The 22,526-nt window shown below is 33.0% G+C and overlaps 1 protein-coding gene across 1 annotated transcript in view; it reads left to right on the top strand.

Annotated features, from left to right (window-relative positions):
* Positions 1–22,526, top strand: part of LOC106473341 (zinc finger protein 2 homolog) — a 29,206-nt gene that overhangs the window by 4,426 nt on the left and 2,254 nt on the right. Inside the window, exons 2-7 of the mRNA XM_022402818.1 lie at positions 3,704–3,992; positions 6,140–6,291; positions 6,449–6,569; positions 10,353–10,522; positions 13,718–13,883; positions 22,118–22,201. Of these exons, the coding sequence (XP_022258526.1) occupies positions 3,704–3,992; positions 6,140–6,291; positions 6,449–6,569; positions 10,353–10,522; positions 13,718–13,883; positions 22,118–22,201 (982 nt within the window). The remainder of the gene's footprint in view (positions 1–3,703; positions 3,993–6,139; positions 6,292–6,448; positions 6,570–10,352; positions 10,523–13,717; positions 13,884–22,117; positions 22,202–22,526) is intronic.

The raw sequence follows: 22,526 nt of genomic DNA, 5'->3' as shown, positions 1-22,526 counted from the left end.
AATAAGGTACACAAAGGTTTTCTATAAAGTTAGCTGACATATTCTAACGTCCATAACTCCAAACTAATCAACAAAAAGCTATAATATTTCGTAGGTATAAAATAATTCACTCCAGAGGGTGCTGATCATAAAATTCTCACATCTAATTTGTTAACTGTGTTCAATGTTATCAACATTCATGTCCACTACTGCTTTCGTTCCTGAGAGAATGTGATACCATCCGACTTCCATCACTTGTACTCTATGTCGTACGATATCTTTCAAGTCTGACAAGGTAGCAAGCGGACCATGGTGTGGAAAATATCAACTGGTTAATCGAACCTTGAAAACATGTCCTAGCATTATCTCTAAAGTCCGTCCAATATAGGGTGGAGTCCGACTTACTTACCGACTCTTTCGTTCAAAACTGCCCCACAGTGGCACAGCGGTATGTCTGCGGACTTATACCGCTAGAAACCGGGTTTCGATACCCATGGTGAGCAGAGCACAAATAGTTCTTTGTGTAGCTTTGTGCTTAATAAAAACAACAACAAAACAACAACGTTCAAAACTCCTCTTCTGTAAAATAGTGACGGTCAAGTTCTACTATTCGGTCGACCAAGCGTATCCCAATAGTTGTCGATAGGTAGTGTTTACTAGCTCATTTTCCGATATACTTTATCAGTTAAAAATTAGCGACGGTTATGCGCAGGCAGTCTTTTCTTTTTCTTTGAATTTTGCGCGAAAATTCTGAAACAAAGAGATTGAAGCGTAGGAACAATAAGTTGTTTCAAGCTATATGAACAACAACTGATTCTAAATAACACAGATGTTAAAAGAAAACCAACGTTTAATGGTATACACTAAATATTTAAAAATGAGACTGCCCCATATCTTGAAATACAACAAAACATTTATTAAATAATTTCATGTATAAAGATAAAAACCTTGAGACCGGGAACAATCTCATACATTCGACATGTTTCTATGTTTTTACATTGTCATCATTAAACCTTGATTTTCTTTTAACACTTATTCGATGACGAGGAACCCACTTTGAGACTAATAATGGCTGGAGACCTTACTTATATTAAAGTTTTTCTTCATTACACATTCAAGCCGTCTCCAGCCATTATTTTAACACTTGTGTTATTTAGAATTTACACAGGTGTCGTTTTTAACCTTAACAACTGATTCTCTTTGTTCAAGTTTGATTATAAGCCTCCAATAACGTCAGTGTTATCTTAATGTTGCACTAGCATTATTACCATCATTGTAGTAATACTTTATAAGAACAATTCTAATATTCAGGGATATACTGGGAGGAGTAATTTCTAACGACAGGATAAATCCTGACAGGTTTGATGTTATTTTCTATAGTCATCGGTTTGCAACTTATACTGAAGCGCTTTGTGGTGAGAAGTATTTTTAACAATGGAATCGCTTTTCCAGTCATCTCGCTACCTCATATACCAAATATTACAGTTTACTAGTGTTATGTTTTCAAATTATGTACTGAATAGAATAAGGCGAGCCTGGCACGATCTGGTGGTTAGGGCGCTCAACTCGCAATCTGAGGGTCCCAAGTTCGAATCCTCGTCACCGAACATGGCCGAACATGTCCTCCTATATGGCTGCCGACTGGGCTAGCAACCAGGGTGTAAAACTTCCTGGCTTACAAAAATACTGGCCGACCCAAAACTAATTGAGATTTAGGTAGTAACGAGGGAAAAAAATAGGTCAACTAACTTTATGATGACTCTGGATATGAACAGGTTAGAATTAATACTTTAACCGATAGATTACACGTGGAAGAATGGAAGTAATTTAAATTAATGCTTCGGTCTGATAATTCATTGCTAAATTTTTTTGGGGTATAATTTATGCTATTTAGTAACAAATTACATAGTAACACGAGTAAATAAGACCATAGTAACAGGAGTAAATACGACCATATACTTAACGTTTTCCCTGCCTCAGAACTGCAAACAGTTTTTTAGAGTTCCCACTAAATACAAAGGTTTATTTGATCCAGAATTGAAAGACATCCAAAGATTAAATCATGAAACATAAGTAAAAATTAGACCTGTGTTGATTTACATTGTAAGATACACCTTGACGCTAATGAACAAAGATCTAATTGTGTTAGTGTTTTTAATTATTTATTCGTAATTTCTGAAACATCCTGATTAATTAAAGGAAAGATCTGTTCTATGTGTAATGAGTGTAATTAAACGAATGAAAGTTAAAAACAAAAACTTAGTAGAAATGTATATTGTTCAATGTAAATTCATTAAGGTAATTAATTGATTACAAAACAGGCGCATCTATGTTCGACCACATTTTGTTCATATCCGTGACAGTAAATATTCAGTACTTTCAGCACGATTTTTCAAATTTTTACTATACAACATCCATCTAACATCGAGGAGAGTACAAATTTAAAAGAAATGTTTCAACTACTAGTGAAGCAGAAAACTCAAATCTTATTTAAAATTTGGAATTCTGAAGGTTTCTGGATGTTTGGTAACAAATAAGGTTAAAAACAGCAAGAAATAGAATATAAAAATATTACTCAAAATACGTCAACATTTCATCGCTGTTTACCTGTCATAATGATGAAACGTCGACACAGTTTAAGTAATTATTTTATAAACCAATTTAGGTGTCTTTTTACCTTATTTATTATTTCAAATGTTCCAATATAAGCCGTGTCTTAGAACTCCAAAATATGCTGTTCTGTGATATTATTATACACGTGTATAACAATATTTATGTATATAGATATTAAACATTTACTGACATAATTTCTGCCTAAACAGCTCTTGTATAAATTTCTTGACAAAATACCAAAAGAACTCTTAAGCATTTCAAAAGCACTTATTAGGTGACGTTAACATTTTCGTGCTTTTATTGTCACTACTGAATTAATGGTATTTTGAGATAACAAATATGAATAAGTATAGAGTTTGGTTAAGAAAAAAATACCTGTTTGATAGTAAATAAGATCAACTTTTAAAAGAAAAAAACCTCATTATTGCGTATTTTGTTGAGCTTAGTTGTTATGGGAACAAGAAAAGATGTTAATATCTTTGTAAGACCACCTCTTGGAAACAAATATTATCAATGGATATTTTGGCAACTTTGTTGTTATGGAAAGAATAAAAAATATTGGTAAGATTACCTCCTAAAAACAAATCACTGTGGTATTTCGTTGAACTTTGTGAAAGGTCAAAGCTCAGTCCTTGAAACACTGACAGAAACTGAAGAATGAGTTCATGCTAAAACATCACTGCAAGTCGTAAAAGTGTCAGCAGGGCACTTCGGAGTGTTCTTTAAGGCTGCCTTTCACTCAAACATGGACGTTTCAGGTATCTTCTTTGTCAGTGGTAATTACAGAAATTGCCCTAACTGTCTAAAAGTTGACGATCCTACATTGTTGAAGAGAGTGGTCATAACTCACGGCTGCTGGACTGGTCAGTCAAGCGGCCGGTCATGTAAGCCATCTCTTCCAAGAACAATGACCCTCTGGCACCTGTTGATTTAACGTCAAACTCTAGGGGTGCTACCATTAAGAATAACGCTAGAATGGGAACCCCAGAGTTTCAATAGGGTCTCTGAGACAAGTAGAGCAGAATTTGTAGCTAATGACAGCCTTGTTCCAATTAACTCTTGAAAAGGTAAGCACATATATCACATGTGTTCTCCTCCTTTCTACATGCAGGTACGCCATCAGTTTGGTTGCTATGATGAAGTTCAAGACATCGGACGCCATTGTAATTGGGTACGGTTTCTTCGGGTTTCTCCGACCTTTTGCCCTGAGGTCAACCTTATTGGCTCCTTAGTCAAAGGTGAACCCGTCTACGAAGTTGTCCAAAATGTCGCACCTAACACGGAGCTGGTAGTTTATTACGAAACGCTGGGGGAAGATCGCGAAAGTACATTATCTCTCCTAGTTTCCCGACGCCTAACTGCGGCCCACTGTCGACAAACAGTCTGTTTAGTTTTGGAAGGTAAGTAAATACAAAATTTTGTTAAACTGTTGTGACTTCGTACTGTTATCAGGGGTAGGTGTTGCAAATATTTTTTGGACATTAATAATCACTTTAGATTTCTCAACTCGTCTCTTTTATACATAAGGTGCAGCAGCTTGAAACCCTGCTAAAAATGAAGAACCCGTAAGCTGACAAATGGTCATTGTTATACTTATTCAACAAATATTTGCATAAATTTAAAGTAAGAGCAAACTAAACTTTCCACATCAGTTTATAACTATATAAACGAAGTAGGCTTACTTGTGTTTGTTTTTCTTATAGCATAGCCACATGGGGCTATGGTATGTCCACCGAAGGGAATCTAACCCCTGATTTTAGCATTATAAATCCGAAGACTTTCTGCTGTCCCAGTTTATTCAACTACAAGTCTAGGTCTGATATGCAAGAATTATATTGATCAATTTTAATCTTTATATCCTGACTACAAGTCACATACTCTCACTGGCATACATACAAAAAGACATACCTTTATAAGCAGTTTACATACGTCCCTACAAACATAGCTCTAATGGTAGCTTATTTAAGTCTCTACAAACGTACTCTATACACGATTTATTTAAGTCCTTATAAATATAGCCCTATAGGCAATTTAAACATCCATAAGTATACCCATATAGGCAGTTTATTTAGGCCTGAAGAAACATATCCCTTTAGGCATTATAAATCTCCACAAACATACCCCCTTTAAACAGTTTATTCAACTCACCCCTATAGACTGTTTACTTAAGTCTTTTCTAACATAATGTAACCCAACTGATGAAACAATGCATTATAATATTTATAAATAGGGATAAGAAAAGTATACTTAATTAGCTATACTCATAACCGGGTAGATCTTTAGTTTGATCTAAGTAGATATATTCCTTTGATCGTAAGTTAAAATTTAAACCCCTTTTGAAATATATCTGATAAAAGCTGTTTACTTAATAATAAGGTGTGTGGAAAGCTCATTAATAGGTTATAAGGCCATTATTGCTACCACTATAATTTATTACCACGTTTCTTTTTTTCCGTTTTTGTAAGTTACCTTCAGTTATATATCCTGGTTTTCAGTGCTCTTATCTACACTTAATATTGCGAAAAAATCAGTTGTTTTATAATTTACTTAATTGAATCTACTCAAATTATTTCATTCAATTATGTGTAAATGTATAATACTTTTTCAAATTTCCAATACATTCACGTATTTAAAAACAACAAAAATACCTAACTATATATCAAGCACTATAAATGAAAAACAAAGAAACTTAATTTGAAAATTTTAATTAATGTTCTGCATAGTTAATTTTACTTCCTGTACAGTTTCAAGTTAATATTTACTTGTTTATTGATATAAACTTGTATGTTTGCTTTCAGATAATTTATACACAGGCGCTTTTTACTTATTTAAATTTAAAACAATTATTTTTTCAGTATAGTAATTGCGGACAAGAACATTAAAAACCTTGATTTTAATTTATGAAACTGTTATACTAGATGTATGAACAACCCAAGTATTTAAGGGGCCATTACGCCTGTGAATAACCTGTTTCATGACAACGTTAATAATGAAGTTATATACTTTATAATAACAAAAAACAAAACAAAACACGTATATTCATTGGATGGACTTTTTCAGTTAATAATGAAGTTATATACTTTATAATAACAAAAAACAAAAAACAAAACAAAACACGTATATTCATTGGATGGACTTTTTCAGTCTCAGGGTTTCTGTAACCTTATATTCATTAGCTGGGCTTTCTGAGGTTTAGAGCTTCTGTAATCATATGATCGTTAGCTGTACTTTCTCAGGCTAGGTGCTTCTGTAACCATGTACTTATTAGTCCAAGTTTCTCAGACCCACTGTTTCTGTAGCCATATGGTCATCAGCTCATCTTTCTCAGCTACAGAAATAGTTCATTGTTAAGTGCTGTTTAGTTCGTGTGAACATTTAAATATTAACGAATAACACGATAGTAAGAGATATTATTAACTCACTCTATGAAGTAGCTAAATGTGAAGCTTGTTGAACTACATCATGTACGTACTGACAATACCAACTCATACATCGATCTTTTAGAGTTTGTCTATGCACGCCCATTTATCCACGCAATTTTTTCCAGAGTCTCCCATTGACCTGTCGAAGTCTCTACTATCTTCAAGAGTTCCAGTAAGTTGTTTTAAAAATGGAGATCACCAGCTTTTAAACAAAAGTTATAGACAGCCAAACGAACGGCGCTCTCTATCCAGTAATTCTCTTTCTTTGAGAGATGAGGTAAATATAGCCAAGTGTGAATGTAATGCTTGTAGTCAAGTGGGGGATCATTTATGCCTTAGTTTACACAGATTTATATTTCTATTATTATATAGCTTAAGATTAAGAGCCTCGCGTGTTATTTAAGTTGATCGTTCGTCTTGTCTTAATTATGAAGCCTACAGGTATTGAGGCTCGCCCGGAGCCAGCAAAGAGAGCCCGTGAGTTACCTTGTGAAGTGTGTGGCAAAGCCTTCGACCGTCCTTCCTTGCTCAGAAGACACATGCGTACACATACAGGTAAGTGAACAACATAATAATGTTGTAATGGACTTTATTGTTGGATGGGTTCTTCAGAATTGTTCGGTTAATACGATAATGGAAAGTTCAGTTCACTTATCTATTTCTTTATTTTTATTTCTTCAAGATCCATTTTTAATGTCCCCTGGTGGCTCAGCAGTAAATATGGGCTTATAACGCTAAAAAACGGATTTCGACACAGATAGCCCATAGTGTAACTTTATGTCTGATAACAAACAAACTATTCGTAACATAAACAACCTTCACCGATAAACCTAACTTCGCCAATAAATTATGGGTAACAGAAGTTTCACTTACTTTCTAATTGTGTATCTTTATTTCTCAATATTTACAGCAAGGAAGTGACAAACAGACTGACAGTACCAGACAGACTGACCAAATTATCCAGGACTTAGCAATCCACTCTGGCCTAACTCGCTTTTTATATATGGCTCAAAATGTTTGCTAAATTTTCAAGAAAAATTCTAGTCGTTAACGCCCCGCCCATCACGACACGATAAGCGTCATTCCGGCTAAAAAATAATACAAATTACTAGAAACTTCAAGGTAAAAACATAACCTACAACAATATATTACTACCATGTGTTTATAGCATTATAAGAGATACGTCAGTATTAAGCATAGCTTATAACACGGAATACAACAAGTAGGACTGTAGGCAACACCAGAAAATGCACAATAACAGAAATATATATCTTTTTATATCACAAACGAAACAGCTGTTTACCTGCATATTCAAATGTGAACACGTTTTCTATGTAAAGAAAGATAAAAACTTAAGATCTGTAAGAAATGTCAGAAATCAAATATGAAGATTAGATCTATAACTATTTAAAACCATAAAACAACATGAAGACAAAGCTTTAACACTACTTTAAATCGGAAATTAATATAAACACAAAAACTACAACATTGGTTTTAAACAGAAAGTAATGGAAACACAAGAAACAATAACATTAGTTTAAAAGAGAAAAAAAAATAGGAGCATAAGAGCATTATAGCACTAGTTTAACAACTAGTTTGGTTCAGCAGGAAGTCTAATAACTTATAACGCTAAAAACCGAATTTCGATACTCGTAGTGGGCACAGCACAGATAATCCTATTGTGTAGCTTTGTGTTTAATAACAAACACGTAGTGGTTTAATATAGGAAAAGTAATGACACAAAAACGATAACACTTGTTCAAAACAGAAAACAAGCAAAAAAAAAAGGTTTAATACTAGTTAAAAATAGAAAGCAATAGGAACACAAGACGCTATAATACTATATTTAAACAATAAAACACCATAAATTGTATCCCTATTTTTATAACGAAAAGCAATAGAAACACAAGAAGCTCTAATACTAGATTTAAACAATAAAACACCATAAATTATATCCCTATTTTTATAACGAAAAGCAATAGGAACACAAGAAGCTCTAATACTAGATTTAAACAATAAAACACCATAAATTCTTGTGTTCCTATTGCTTTTCGTTATAAAAATAGGGATATAATCATAACAATGATTTATAATACAGTTATAATTAATAGAAACGAAGTCAGTATTTACTTCTTCAAACAATAGTTTCTATGGTTTTAAAGACAGAATGAGTGTTGTTTGATTTAAATGGACAAGTTTTTAATTACAAGCACAACGAAAACTCTCTCTCTCTCTATATATATATATATATCCATTAATTTTCAAAAATTTAATTGCATTTCTATGTTTCTGTCACCAAATCTGTTACATGATTTTCTTTGACTTGTGAAGAGTGTCTAAACATAAGTTTTAGCAACTTCTCACACGATTAAAAAATAGAGATATCTGTCAAATATTAAATGGTTTATTTCATTTTATTTGTTAGGGCTTCTTAGAAATCTATCTGGACAAATGTTCTCAAGCTTAGAGCTACCCCATGTTTGAACAGGTTATATAACATACTACTTAACAGCATATGTTAGTATGTTACGTAATGTAATTCCTAATAACATATTTCAATACGTCATGCAAGATACTACTTAGCAACATGTTTCAATACCTTATCTAAAATGCTACATAGTAACATGCTTCAATATATTATGTGAGATACTACTTAGCATCATGTTTCGATATGTTACGTAAGATTCTACTTAATAACATGTCACTTGAGATTTTACTTAGTAACATCTTTCAATATGTTTCTTGAAATACACTTAGCAACATGTTTTAAGTGGATACTCATAAGTAACAGTATATTATATAATCACTATAACGTAACTAAAGATCTGACTGCCAAGGAAAATTAATAGAACTCAGTAACTCAACATTTCAAATGTGAATACAAAACAAAACCTGGGTTGTACTAAACCTAACATTGAAATATGTACAATGACAATAAAAAGTAGCTATAAAATGGTTGGTATTTGCATAAAATATTGTTTCTGTTTCACTCTTTTATTTATTGCTATTTGTCAGTCGAACAATGAACTGCAAGCCTTATAAAGACTTAAAGTTGAAGATACTATTTATACACTACTTTAACAATATTACTCTAATGAAACACGAACTGGTTATAGAGGTCTTGTTTCAGTATACTTCATTGTTGATGTAGTGTATAACTAGTATTTTCAATGTTCAACCTCTATAAGGCTTAAACAGTTCTTGTTTCAGTTGGGTGATATTGTATAGCTAGTATCCTCAATGCCAAATCTCTATAAAGCTTAAACAGTCCTTATTTCAGTAAAGTCACATTGTTGAAGTAGTGTTTAAATAGTATCATCAACGTCAAACAACTATAAGATTTCCCCTTTGTGTGGCTTTGTGCTTAACTACAAACAAATAAAACTATAAGATTCAAAACTAGCTGGAAGTAATAGTAGTAGCATTACCACCTCCTAGAAGTAATAGTAGCATTATTAATTAGGTGACGGTATACTGGTAACATTACTAGATACACGTACTGTAGTAGTAAAAGTAGCATTACTTGATGGATATATAGTAGCAACATTACTAGTTGAAAGTATTGTTAAGTCCTTAAAGTTGAAAGAACCTTTTCCCTGCAAGGTAACATAATATGAATTTTTCTAATCTCCAATGGTTTGAGAACTTGCTCTATTTTTTTGTAAAAGTTACATGTACGAATGCGTGATATTATTATTGTTTAAGGTAGAACTTTTTTTTTCGAAGTTTAGACATTATAGCACCAGTACAACGACATTGTAGAAGCAATGAATGAAAAATATCTTCAATTTCAAACCTCTGTAAGGACTAGCTGGAGTACTAATTGTAACATCACTAGCTGGGGTACTAATTGTAACATTACTAGTTGGAGTACTAATTGTAACATCACTAGCTGGAGTACTAATTGTAACATCACTAGCTGGAGTACTAATTGTAACATTACTAGTTGGAGTACTAATTGTAACATCACTAGCTGGAGTACTAATTGTAACATCACTAGCTGGAGTACTAATTGTAACATTGATGTTACAATTAGTACTCCAGCTAGTGATGTTACAATTAGTACTCCAACTAGTAATGTTACAATTAGTACCCCAGCTAGTGATGTTACAATTAGTACTCCAACTAGTAATGTTACAATTAGTACCCCAGCTAGTGATGTTACAGCTATGCCTCCAAGGAATGATGCTAAGAATGTATTTCTAGCTAGTGATCTACCGATTATAATCATGAACATTTTACGAATTCTTACCTAGATTGGTAGTTTGTCGTTCGAATTGAATTTTTACTTTATAGTCGGTGTTCATGTGCTCAGTTGTAGTGATAATTTTTTATTAGGAGAAAAACCGCATACTTGTGATGTGTGTGGAAAAGGTTTCAGTACATCCAGCTCCCTCAATACTCATCGAAGAATCCACTCCGGTGAGAAACCACACCAATGTCAAATTTGTGGAAAACGGTTTACAGCCAGCTCCAACCTTTATTACCACAAGATGACCCACAGCAAGGTAAGGTATTTTTTCTGCTGTGTTTTACAGTTATTTCTAATCTTTATTACCACACCATGACCCACAGCAAGGATAAGGTACTTCTCTGCTGTGTTTACTATCATTTCTAACTTTATTATCACAAGATGACCCACAAGGTAAGTTATTTTGCCTCGGTATTTACAGTCAGTTCTAACCTTTATAACCACATAATTACCCATAACAAGGTAAGATAATTTTGTGCTATATTAACAGACCTTTACCACCACACAGTGATCCACGATTTACAGAAAATTGAACTTTTACTTTTCTTGTTGTTCAATCCCATCTTATGTTAGCAAAACCTATGACAAGCAGGCATATAAGATACAAAATTGATTATTTTAAAAACCACTTGTCAATGTCTGCAAGATATAAGTATCATTTCCAAATTCCCCCAAAAAAGAGTTATCAAAGCTGTTCAGATATTTCGTTGCGAATTGTCTTTTGAAAATAAATATCCCATATCTTCTTATTAGGTAGATAGTAATTCAACCTTTTTCTTCCTGACCTATACATGTTGAATTAAAACTCCTTGTCAAACGATCAAAGTTTCCTTCATCGAAATATTTCATCATGAGTCTTACATAAACATAATATTTATAAGTAATTATGTGTCAACATACTTTCTGCAGGTCTTTGCAGTGCTAAAGAATTATCCCCACTCTAAAGGCTATTCACGCTATCCTACACGGGGGTACTACTTAGAAAAATGTTTGCACTAATTTGCACAAAATGGTTTGTAACTAAAACTATATTCAAATATCACTTCTATCAGACTGCTAGTTTCAGGTAGTGTACACTAGGTCCAAACTATATCTCCTAATTTAGTGCACTTAACTTCTAAATTGGCGCACAAAAGAATATAAAATACATTTTATAGAATGAAGAGAAAAAAAAACTCTTGTGAGAAACAAGCCTAGTATCGTAATTGCTGATGGAATCACTAAGAAATACACCTTGTTCCGTTTGGAAAGTACACCTCCTGTCTAAATTTCAGACGTGTTTATAATCCCGAATGGAACAAGGTATATTCCTATGAAACAGACCACTGATGTACAATATGCCTATTTAAGGCGGAGTTGGTTTGTGAAATATAAACCTGTGAAATGTTGAGACTTTGCGCAAGTGATAATACTATCTTCTTGAATTGTAGGAAACAAACGTTACTATCATGTCTCAGTATTTGTTAGTATTCTTGTTTTTGCAATTGTTACGCAGGCTGTGGTGTAAATAACTGTCGAGTGAACATATCACATATGCTTTATGCCTTATACCATAAATTATTGTATAGCTCGTTGAAATCTTTACACGAGGAAAAACATTTTGAAAGAGACTAATATAGAAACTAATGCATTAAAGGCAGACCTATACTTTGAAAAGTTCCTATAGTAACTCTTCTATATCTCTACACTGTTTATTAAATAATATTTTGGTATAAACTGACTGGGGTTCTTTCCCTAGATGTGTTTGATTAAGCAGGGGCATTGTGCCTTTTTATATCCAATGGATCTGATCACCAGTTTAATATATATATATTTGGCTAAAAAATCGATTGCTGACATTTGTCTATTAATTATGTAGTAGTTGTGTATACGATCTTTTTGAATGTTTCTGATGCTGCTTGTGGCAAAGCCATGATTACTTATCATTATCATATAAATATTGTTATCTAGCTCTCAACTGTGATAATAAATTATTATCCCTAACATATCAGCCTTTCTTAGCAACTGATTTCTCTCAAAAAAAGCTTCAGCAAAATATTCCTTGTCATTCAGTTCCCAAAATTGGTTCTTGCTCCTGATACATGTCATACTTGTTACAAACTGATCCTCAAAACTTCTGCAACTGAATCTCCTTGACTATGGATAGAATGCTATATGAACAGAAATTAAGAAAGAGTATCAAACAAATAAGTTTGTGGTTCTATATCTAGTGAAATACATTCGTTATCCTAATACCCATGCTGTATAGAAGTGACTGTGTAAACTTTCATAACCTTGACTATACAATTAATAAAAAAAATGACGAAACTGTTCATGCAACTTGTGGTAATTATTCTATCAGTTATCAGTGCTGGGATAAAAACATATGCATGATTTAAAGGTGTTTTGCCTTTATGGAGTGGTATAACGTTGGTATTGAGTCACAATGAAGAACTGATATCATCAATCGATTTGTAGATAATATATATATATATATCTAGTGACCCGTTACTTTTATTTGTAGTGTAATATTACACTTGTTGACTCACGCTTATTCTCATGTTATTGTTCGTTTTGTTTGTTCACTGGAGAGTTCAATATAACTATGCGAAACATATATATTGTCGTCAAGATTGGATTACATCCTCAAAGTTTAATGCTTCTAACGTTTGTATAAAGGACCTCACTAGTAAAATTTGATGTTTCTAACGAACACATAAATGATCTCACCAGCAAGGTTTAATTATTCTAGCGAACGTATTACGGATCTCTCAAGCTACTAAACGCGGCAGTTCATATTTTCTTTGCTTTGAAAACCAAAGTTATATATTTTAAAAACGCGCAGGAAATTTCTGTTAAATATTCAGTTTTACTTCGAAAGGCTAGTCACCTCTTTTTTGTAATAAGTCGTAAGTTCTGCTGTTTCGTCTATTAAAGTATTCAAGTAATAAGCTGTAAGTTCTACTGTTTCGTCCAGTAAAGTATCCAAGTAATAAGCTGTAACTTCTACTGTTTCGTCTAGTAAAGTATCCAAGTAATAAGCTGCAAGTTCTACTGTTTCGTCTATTAAAGTATCCAAGTAATAAGCTGTAAGTTCTACTGTTTCATCCAGTAAAGTATCCAAGTAACAAGCTGTAACATCTACTGTTTCGTCTAGTAAAGTATACACGTAATAAGCCGCAAATTCTACTGTTTCGTCTAGTTAAATATCTATGTAATAAGCCATAGGTTCTACGTTTTCTTTTTTTTTGTCAAGTGCCCAAGTTATAAGCCGTACGTTCCACTGTTTAGTCTAATCAGTTATTTTTATAATAAGCCATCAATTCTAATATTTCATTTAGTCAAGTGTCTATGTAATAAGCCGTAAGTTGTATAGTTACAGTAACACAGTTAATAATTTGTGGTAGACTTGCTTACACATTTTACTATAAAAACATGTCTAGTATTATGTGTGACTTTTTTTTTCTTCAAGGAGAAGCCCCACAAGTGTACCTTGTGTGACAAATCCTTTCCAACACCAGGAGACCTGAAGAGCCACATGTACGTCCACAACGGTTCGTGGCCTTTCAAGTGTCACATCTGTAACCGAGGGTTCAGCAAGCAAACCAACCTAAAAAATCACCTCTTCCTACACACGGGTTAGTGATGATTTGTGTTATCTCTTTATCTCAGCGCAATACAGAAATTAAGCACGTGATACAGTTTCTTGTTTTCCTTTCATTTTAACTATCTTCAGATTACTGGCTCTTACGACACATAAGGCGCAATGAAACAATTATAGAAGGTATACTTTCATTGTATCATTACACATAAAAATTTTGTACAGCACTTTTTAGTGTGTATGTACAGAAAAAAGGGCAAAACAAGCTTTACATGTAAGCTCATCTGATACAGAGGAAATAGGAATACGCAGGCTCTTCTCTCACTTCTTAATATAAACATTTCAGGAAATTAGGTTTTTACATGAGTTTGCCCCGAAAGAAGAAAGATCCACCTTTCGAAAGTGCTCGGGTTATAGGGTTTTTATCATTTTGTATCAAGACTTATTGAACCTACGTGTTTTTTATAACAAAATGAATTGAAGGAAAAATGACATTTTAGCACTAGTTAGCCTATACAGTTGATACCATGAACTTTGACATAATGACCAATAAGTAGTACGAACAATCTTCACGTTAAGTTTCATAACTTACTTTCTGATTGGTTATATACACAACAAAAAAGGCTGAGTTCTTGACGTTTGACACTAAAAATTAATACATTCCAAAGACAGTTCATTGCTAAATTTACTGACTCATTATATAAGGTAACTGCCAATCATTCTGAAGCATAGAAGACCTTAAGCCGTTTATCCTCAGATAAATAAATGCAAAGGCCGGTTCATTACATATTAAAAGGCAATATTAAACTTTTACCTAAGATCAGTATCTGTGTTCTTAGCCTCGTGCAAATTAAAACAGTTGAGACCTAGAACTCTGACTTTAATATAAGCAAATGTCAAGGACAATTCACTATCGTTTCAGACAGCTTGCTATTTGAGTAAAACAGTCGAGTTCTTAAACTCTGATCTTTCTGCCTCAGAACAGTACACGTATATACTAAATTGTGTGATTATCTTTAAACTATTTCTAGTTATTGTTCTTACAGAGAGATGGATAGCTTTGATTGTCTTACACGCGATTATCAAACTGTTAACTTATAGTTGATACCCAATAATACTAAGCCATAAACTGATTAGCAAACACTTAATCATCATTGTGTGGATGAATATGATTGTTATTATCGGTTTTGGAAAATTGAGACAAAAAATATGAAGTAAATCATTATTGTTTTTTTATTGACATTATTTTACTGAGATCCCCCGGAGTCCCAGCGGTAAATCTAAGGGCTTATAGCACTAAAAATCGTGTTTCGATACCCGCTTTTCACAGAGCACAGATAGCTTATTTGTAGCTTTGTGCTTAACAACAAACAAACGAAATTTACCCTAAAGAGGTATTGCCGGAATTTGGTTTATTTTGACTTTCGCGCAAAGCTACTCAAAGGCCATCTGCACTAGCCGTCTCTAATTTAACAGTGATAGACTAGAGGGAAGGCAAACCCACCGTCAACTCTTGGGCTATACTTTTATCAACAAATAGTGGGGGTAGCCGTCACATTATAATCTCTTCCACGGCTGAAAGAGCGAGTATGTTCGGTAATGGGAATTCGAACCTACGATCCGCAGATTGCGAGTCGAGTGCCCAAACCACCAGGCCATATGTAGAAGAGCAATTCATTATAAAAATAAATTAAGGATATTATCAAACCTTGAGTAAAATATTTATAAAATTAAACCTCTTCTTCTGGCTTAAAAGGACGGGAAAAAATCAAAAGACATAATTCATTACATAACTAAATGAACTGTTGCAGAAAGCTAGATGTTTAATCATGTTTTACAGAACTTATAAACAACTGTTGCTATTTAATAAGCTGGAAAGCTAAACAGTCTCAAATCCTCTGTCCGAAGGAAATCTAAAAGAAGATTACATATATTCATAAAAGTGCACGAATCTATCTTTCGCGCGTACACGTTATAAAGCTTCCATCTTCTACATTTAAACGTTATAAAGTTTCCACTTTCCACATTTAAATGTTATAAAGCTTCTACTTACCATACTTAAATGTTATAAAGCTTCCATCTTCTACATTTAAACGTTATAAAGTTTCCACTTTCCACATTTAAATGTTATAAAGCTTCTACTTACCGTACTTAAATGTTATAAAGCTTCCATATATCATATTTCAACGTTATAAATCTTCCATCTTCTACATTTAAACAATATAAAGTTTCCACTTTCCACATTTAAATGTTATAAAGCTTCCACCTATCATATGTAAACGATATAAAGCTTCATTCGGTTACGATCTTGCTCACACCTTTAGCTGAGCTAGTGGAATCCCAGGGATCGGTGTTATTTCGGTTGTTATATTTTAGATAACCCCAAAGTAGTTGATGTGGGTATTTTCACCAATTCTAACTGAAGCTTTAACAACTCCCAGCTTTTTGTTACGATATATTCGCTTAATATTCACCTTTTTGACTTTAGGTATAACCTAACAGTTTATTTCCAACTCCAATGAGCATTACACTTCCTGTCTGTATTTTTTTTTAATCTCTATGTTCTTTTTTTTTCTTATCCTATTTGACCTTGCCTAGTGTTGGCCTTTGGCCTTTCCAAATTTTAGCAGCTGACTTTGTCTCCGTTGTGTGCTAATGATAAATACAACTTTATAGACAGAGCTTTGAGTAGACACAAAAGCCGATAAGGCGAATCCTGCATTGCATTCAAACTTTTTAAAATTATTATAGACGAATTCTATCTTCAAGGAAAGTACTAAAGGAAAATCTGCTCATAATACTTTAATGTGTAACTACTTTGTGGAGGCTTATAATATGTTAAAACGTAATTTCACAATTTATTTCGTTGAGATTCTTAACACATTAAGACGCAATTTCGTAGTTTACTTCGTGGGAGGTTTATACCTTAAGAAACGGCAGCCCAAAGAGAAGCATCAGAGGCATTTTTCATGGGGCTCTTAATTCAAAAGGTCTCATAAAATACACATAATTACTTAAAACTGAAATAATACGAGAAGTGGACCAGAAAAAAAATATCTAAAAAAAAACAAAGAATATGAATGATATAAGATAGAGCTTCCCAATGTAGGAAATATTTTTTCTTCAAAAGTGTCTTGATTTGATATTCGGTAATGTGCGGCTCGTTGATACTTTTACCTTGAATTCTTCTTGTTGTGTGAAAATCTACCATAATAATTTCATTACCATTACTAAAAATTCTTATTCATTGACTAATTTTCAAAATAAATTCATACAATATACAAAGGCTTTTGTGAAAGGAGCCTCTATATTTTAAGTTTGACCTGAACCCTCTCTAAACTCTTGGCGGCCATACCTTAAAACGTAATTTCGCAGCTTGCTTCGTGGGGGGTTTACACAACCTTAAGGCTAATTTCACAGCTTATATTCATTATACACAAGCAACTTGGCTAACTCGTAGACATTTTAAGTTATACAATAGCATTTTCGTTAACTTTCTATTATCCGTTCATGAACATAAAAACTGAAGGAGACATTACTACTTTCAAAAGAGCGTGGGCTTCATTTTCTACATTTTTCCATGTTCACGTTTGTGTTCCTACTGGTTCTTCGTCATAACATCTTCTAAGAATTAATTCAACTGTTAAAGAAAGAGACAGGGTATAAAATTAAATTAGTTATTACACAAAACTTGTTTGTGTTAGAGGACAGCCACTTTGAGTCATCTGCTGTGTCCACCGTGGGGAATAAAACCTCGGATTTTAGCGTTATATGTCCGTAGACTGGCCGCTCTCCCACCGGGGAACATTAAAGAAAGAACGTATACAATTATATTTACTATTACAGGAAAAAAAATAATAAACAATACTGTTAACCATTGAAGAAGGGTAATATATTGAATTAATTTACCTATTAAAGAAAGAAAGAGATAAGATATACAATATTAACATTTTTTTTGTCCTCATTGAAATAGATGAGAAATATGAACATCTACCTTTTACTTCGAAACACCGTTCAAATTTCGTGAATTCTGCTGGAGGCTATACTTCTCCTTAGACAAAGCAACGTTGTATGGATGTCCTGTAAACTAACACGTAGATTACTCCGTGCAGTAATGAAGTCGAGTAGGATTGGGCACTTAAAGCGGGGTGTTCTCGATTCAACTGTCGACACAGATTGTTCCTTTCAATCAAAAAAGCTGCAACGTGATGATCAGCTTGACAGAGTGTGATAACCTGATCCTCGTATGGCTTGTTGTATCCTGGAGGTACGATAGTTGCCAAAACAGGGCACGATTTTGTACCACTGCAGTTACAAAACCTGTTATCGATAAAGTAAACACTGCTGGTAAATAATTAGCGATTTTGTTAACGTGTTTGAATTGTTAACATTATAAAATCCCTCGTACAACAATCCAACTAGAGAGAGAAGAATTCATTGAGCAGATTGACTAAGAAGTCTGGAATACTTCTAAAGAAAGACTACAGTTCTCGATTTTAATTATCTGTTAGTGGAGATTAACAACTTGATACATGAATCTGAATTATTTCATAATTCTACCAGGCAATCACTCATTCGCGCAGTTGATACGAATGATGAGATGTTGTGCATTGATTAATTTTATGTATTATTTGTCTGTTACTTAGGGACATCTCGATTGTAGCACGTGGGATAGATAACATAACACTGGATTATGCAATGCCATCCATGTATTATAGCTGTACCATTTTGCTTTCCTGAGTGTCATGCAAGATGCACTATGAAAAAGAGCCTCGATCATCTTTGAGACCAGCGCCGACGACAAGACAGTAATAAGGTGTTTTCCCAATAAGTTAGCCTTGGATTATGAGGCATTTTTATTTTTGAATGACGTGTGAACATCTGTAAACCATAGGGTTAATGGAGAAATCTTTACATAAAGCATTTGGTAAGGGCTGGGCGTGGCCAGATGGTTAATTTCGCGTACGGGCCGTAAATCTGATCGCCTATGATCTGCGTCCCTATGATCTGTTATAAGAGTGACGATCACATCTCCTTATTCGAATTGACTAGCCCAATAGTTGGTAATGGGTCCTGTTGACTAGCTGCCTTAACTCTAGTCCACCAGCTTAAAAGTGAGGACAGCCAACTCAGTAGCCTTCATGTAGCTCTGCGCTAAAACCCTAAACAAACAAATGAATCAGTTTTATCAAGTGTATCGAAAAAGAGAATGATCAAAATTATATACTTGAATTATGTTTATGACGCTATTGACAAAAACGTATTACTCATAAAAGTTTAAAGTTAAGCCTAAAGTTCTGTAGTTTTACGATTAGCGCAAGATAAAATGTATTAAAACAATAAAAACATAACAGCAAACCACTTTCACGTAAACATTACTATAAATTCTCAATTTTTTTAAAGTACTCAGAGGTAAAAACTTAAGAATTTTTACATAAAAAACAACAACAATCGATTCATTGCAAATTCATCGATGAAATATTGACCATATTATTTGTATGAATAACACAGGGTAATTTCAAACATGTAATTTTTTTTCTCTCTTCTCACACTTTTAACATCAGCTCACCGGTGCTGGATTTCTTGTTTAGTTCAAGTGCTAAGTTCTTTATGGCTAATGTTTCTTCTGACCTTAGCTCATTTTCAGCCTTTCCGATAATTTGGAATTGTTCAAATTGTAAGGTTTATGGATTAATACCAAAATTTTTAAATTTTAAAACTGCTAATGTTAGGTTCAAAGAATTAAAACAATATAAAGAAACTCAGAAAAGGTTTTTAGAAAGTGAAATTAAATATAAGGAGAAGACATTTAAAAAGCTTGAAAAAATAATAATTGGATATAAATTACAACTTAAAAAGTTAATTAGTAAAGTTGACTTCTTTTGTTTGAATAATAAGATTATAAGAAATAACAACACTAAACTGATAGAAATACGATTAGCACAGAACAAAAAAAATTAAACTTGAAGAAAACCAAATTAGTAAATCCTTTACGAGTAATCCTGATAATGTGGTAATACATTTATCAAATTATTGTTGAAATGATATTGAAAAGAAAGTATTATCTAGAGAATTATAATTTGCAATCACTCCTATGAAATTTGAATTTCATGTTTATTTATTAGGATTTGAACTCTTGTTAAAGGATCGTAAGTGTTGAAGGTTAATTCATCTGCTCAAGTTAATTTTGATAATGTGTGAACAACTTGACTTCTAAACCATGGAATATTAGCTGGCTAGAAAATCAAGCCTTGATAATGTTAAGTACAAACAAAGAGATAGTGATTACGAAGCCTGATAAAGGTAACAAAGTAGTCATTATAGATAAGGAAGACTATAACAACAAAGTTGATGAAATTATTAAGGTGAAAAGTAAATTTAAAATCCTTAAAAAAGATCTCACCAAAACCAGAGAAAATAAATTGACCAGATACTTATTAAAACTGTGAAAAGAAAACATCATAACAGTACATTTTTATAAAGAAATAAGACCTAGTGGTTTGCATGCGGGTATATTGTATGGAGTGACAAAAATTCATAAAGACAATTATCCAATGAGACCTATCCAACATTGGTTGCTATAACCACAAATTAACAAAATTTGTAAGTAAAAGTTTAAAAGAATTTATTAATAATGAATATACTCTGAAAGATAGCTTTGAATTTGTAGACAATATTAAAGATTTGAAATTTGATAAGGATGTAGTAATTCCAAGTTTTGATGTAGAATCATCATTTACTAAAATACCATTAAACGAAACCATTGAGATAGGTAAAACTTTATTATATGAAAAAGGGGGTAGTTTTATGGGAATACCTAAAGATATATTTCATGAATTAATGGTTATAGCTACAAAAGAATCACATTTTTTGTTTAATGGTAAAGTTTATGATCAGAAAGATGAAGTTAGTATGGGTTCCTGTTTGGCTCCCATATTGGCTAATGTATTTGTGTGTTCTAATGAAAAGAAATGGTTAGAAGAATGTCCAAAGTAAATTAAACCGATAGTGTATAAAAGATATGTGGACGACACATTTACGGTATTTGAAAGTGAAGAACACGTAGATAATTTTTTGAATTATCTGAATAAACAGCATAATACTTAGACACTGTTATAACAGTTTTATTCAGACCGTGTTGTACCACTGTTTTACCCACCTCATTTCATACTATTGTTTTACTTAGACACTGTTATAACAGTTTTATTCAGACCGTATTGTACCACTGTTTTACCCACCTCATTTCATACTATTGTTTTACTTAGACACTGTTATAACAGTTTTATTCAGACCGTGTTGTACCACTGTTTTACCCAGCTCATTTCATTCTACTGTTTAAATAAGGCTGTATTGTTCCGCTGTTTTATTAATATTTATTACTGTTTTACCCAAGTCGTGATGTGTCACTGTTTTACCTAAGTTTTGATGTGTCTTTGTTTCCCCTAGACATGGAAGTTGTTAAGATACTGAAGAATAACGAATAACAAACAGTACTATGGAAGAAATATTATCTGAAGTATAACAGATTTAGCTGTAGAGGAGGGATTTCTCAACCTTTTTGATATCTGCTCCAAGGTTGTCTTAGATTACTAAAGTGCAAAGACAACAAAAAACAACTACTAGTTACATATGAATATTCAATCAGTTTGTATTTATTTGTTTGTTTTCGTGAAATCTCATGGACCGGCATGATGGTTTTGATGAACCGCTGGTTGGAAAAACTGCTCCAGATGCTCGAATTTCCGATATGCCTCAATACCTTAACTTGGATGTTAGATTGGTGATTGAAAATAATTTTCTTGTGCCATTGTTGGTTTCAAAAAATAAAAATATGTATACGTTTGTATGTGAAGTGGCGTTAGGTTTTACTGTTTTGTAAGCGAGTGTATTTTTAGAATGTTTTCTATTTATGGACATTAATTTTTTCAAAAAAATTATTTTTTAGAAAATGAATACCCTCACAATATGTCTAAGAGGATGTCATTTTAAAGAACTATATTAGAATATCTAATTGTGAAATTTGAAAATGTAATTATTACACACACACACACACATATATATATCCATTTATGACTTTATAGGTTTTTTTACATTTTTTTTTTTCGTATGTTTTGTATTTGCGGCTACTTGGAATAAATTTTAAGATTAATATTATCGCTTAATTGTTCGTTGTTGTTGATAACTTTCGCCAACCTGCACATCGGAATGTTGAAATCATACTTGTTTGTTTATTTTTATTATTATTTACATAGAAATACCGTATCTTTTCAGGTAATAAACCTCATGCCTGCGAGTACTGTGAGAAGAAGTTTGCTCTTGCTTGTAATCTTCGAGCTCATACCAAAACTCACGAAAGTATGTAATGTATATACTAAAGTAAGAGATAAACAATGTGTTAACTACTCACACGAGTTTTCTTTGTCCCTAATAAAGTTAGAGTTTAATAGTGAGCTATGTACCCATGAGGATTTGTACTGTCTCCACTAAAGTAAGTTAAACAGTGAGGTCTATACTTACAAAGGTTTGTACTGTCTCTACTAAAGTAAGAGTCAAACAGTGAACTCTGTGCGTACAAACGTTTGTACTGTCTCTACTAAAGTAAGAGTCAAACAGTGAACTCTGTGCGTACAAACGTTTGTACTGTCTCTACTAAAGTAAGAGTCAAACAGTGAACTCTGTG

The sequence above is a fragment of the Limulus polyphemus genome, unplaced genomic scaffold, assembly GCF_000517525.1.
Source record: "Limulus polyphemus unplaced genomic scaffold, Limulus_polyphemus-2.1.2 Scaffold128, whole genome shotgun sequence".
Taxonomy (NCBI): Eukaryota; Metazoa; Arthropoda; class Merostomata; order Xiphosura; family Limulidae; genus Limulus; species Limulus polyphemus.
This window is presented reverse-complemented; position numbering and strand designations above follow the sequence as displayed.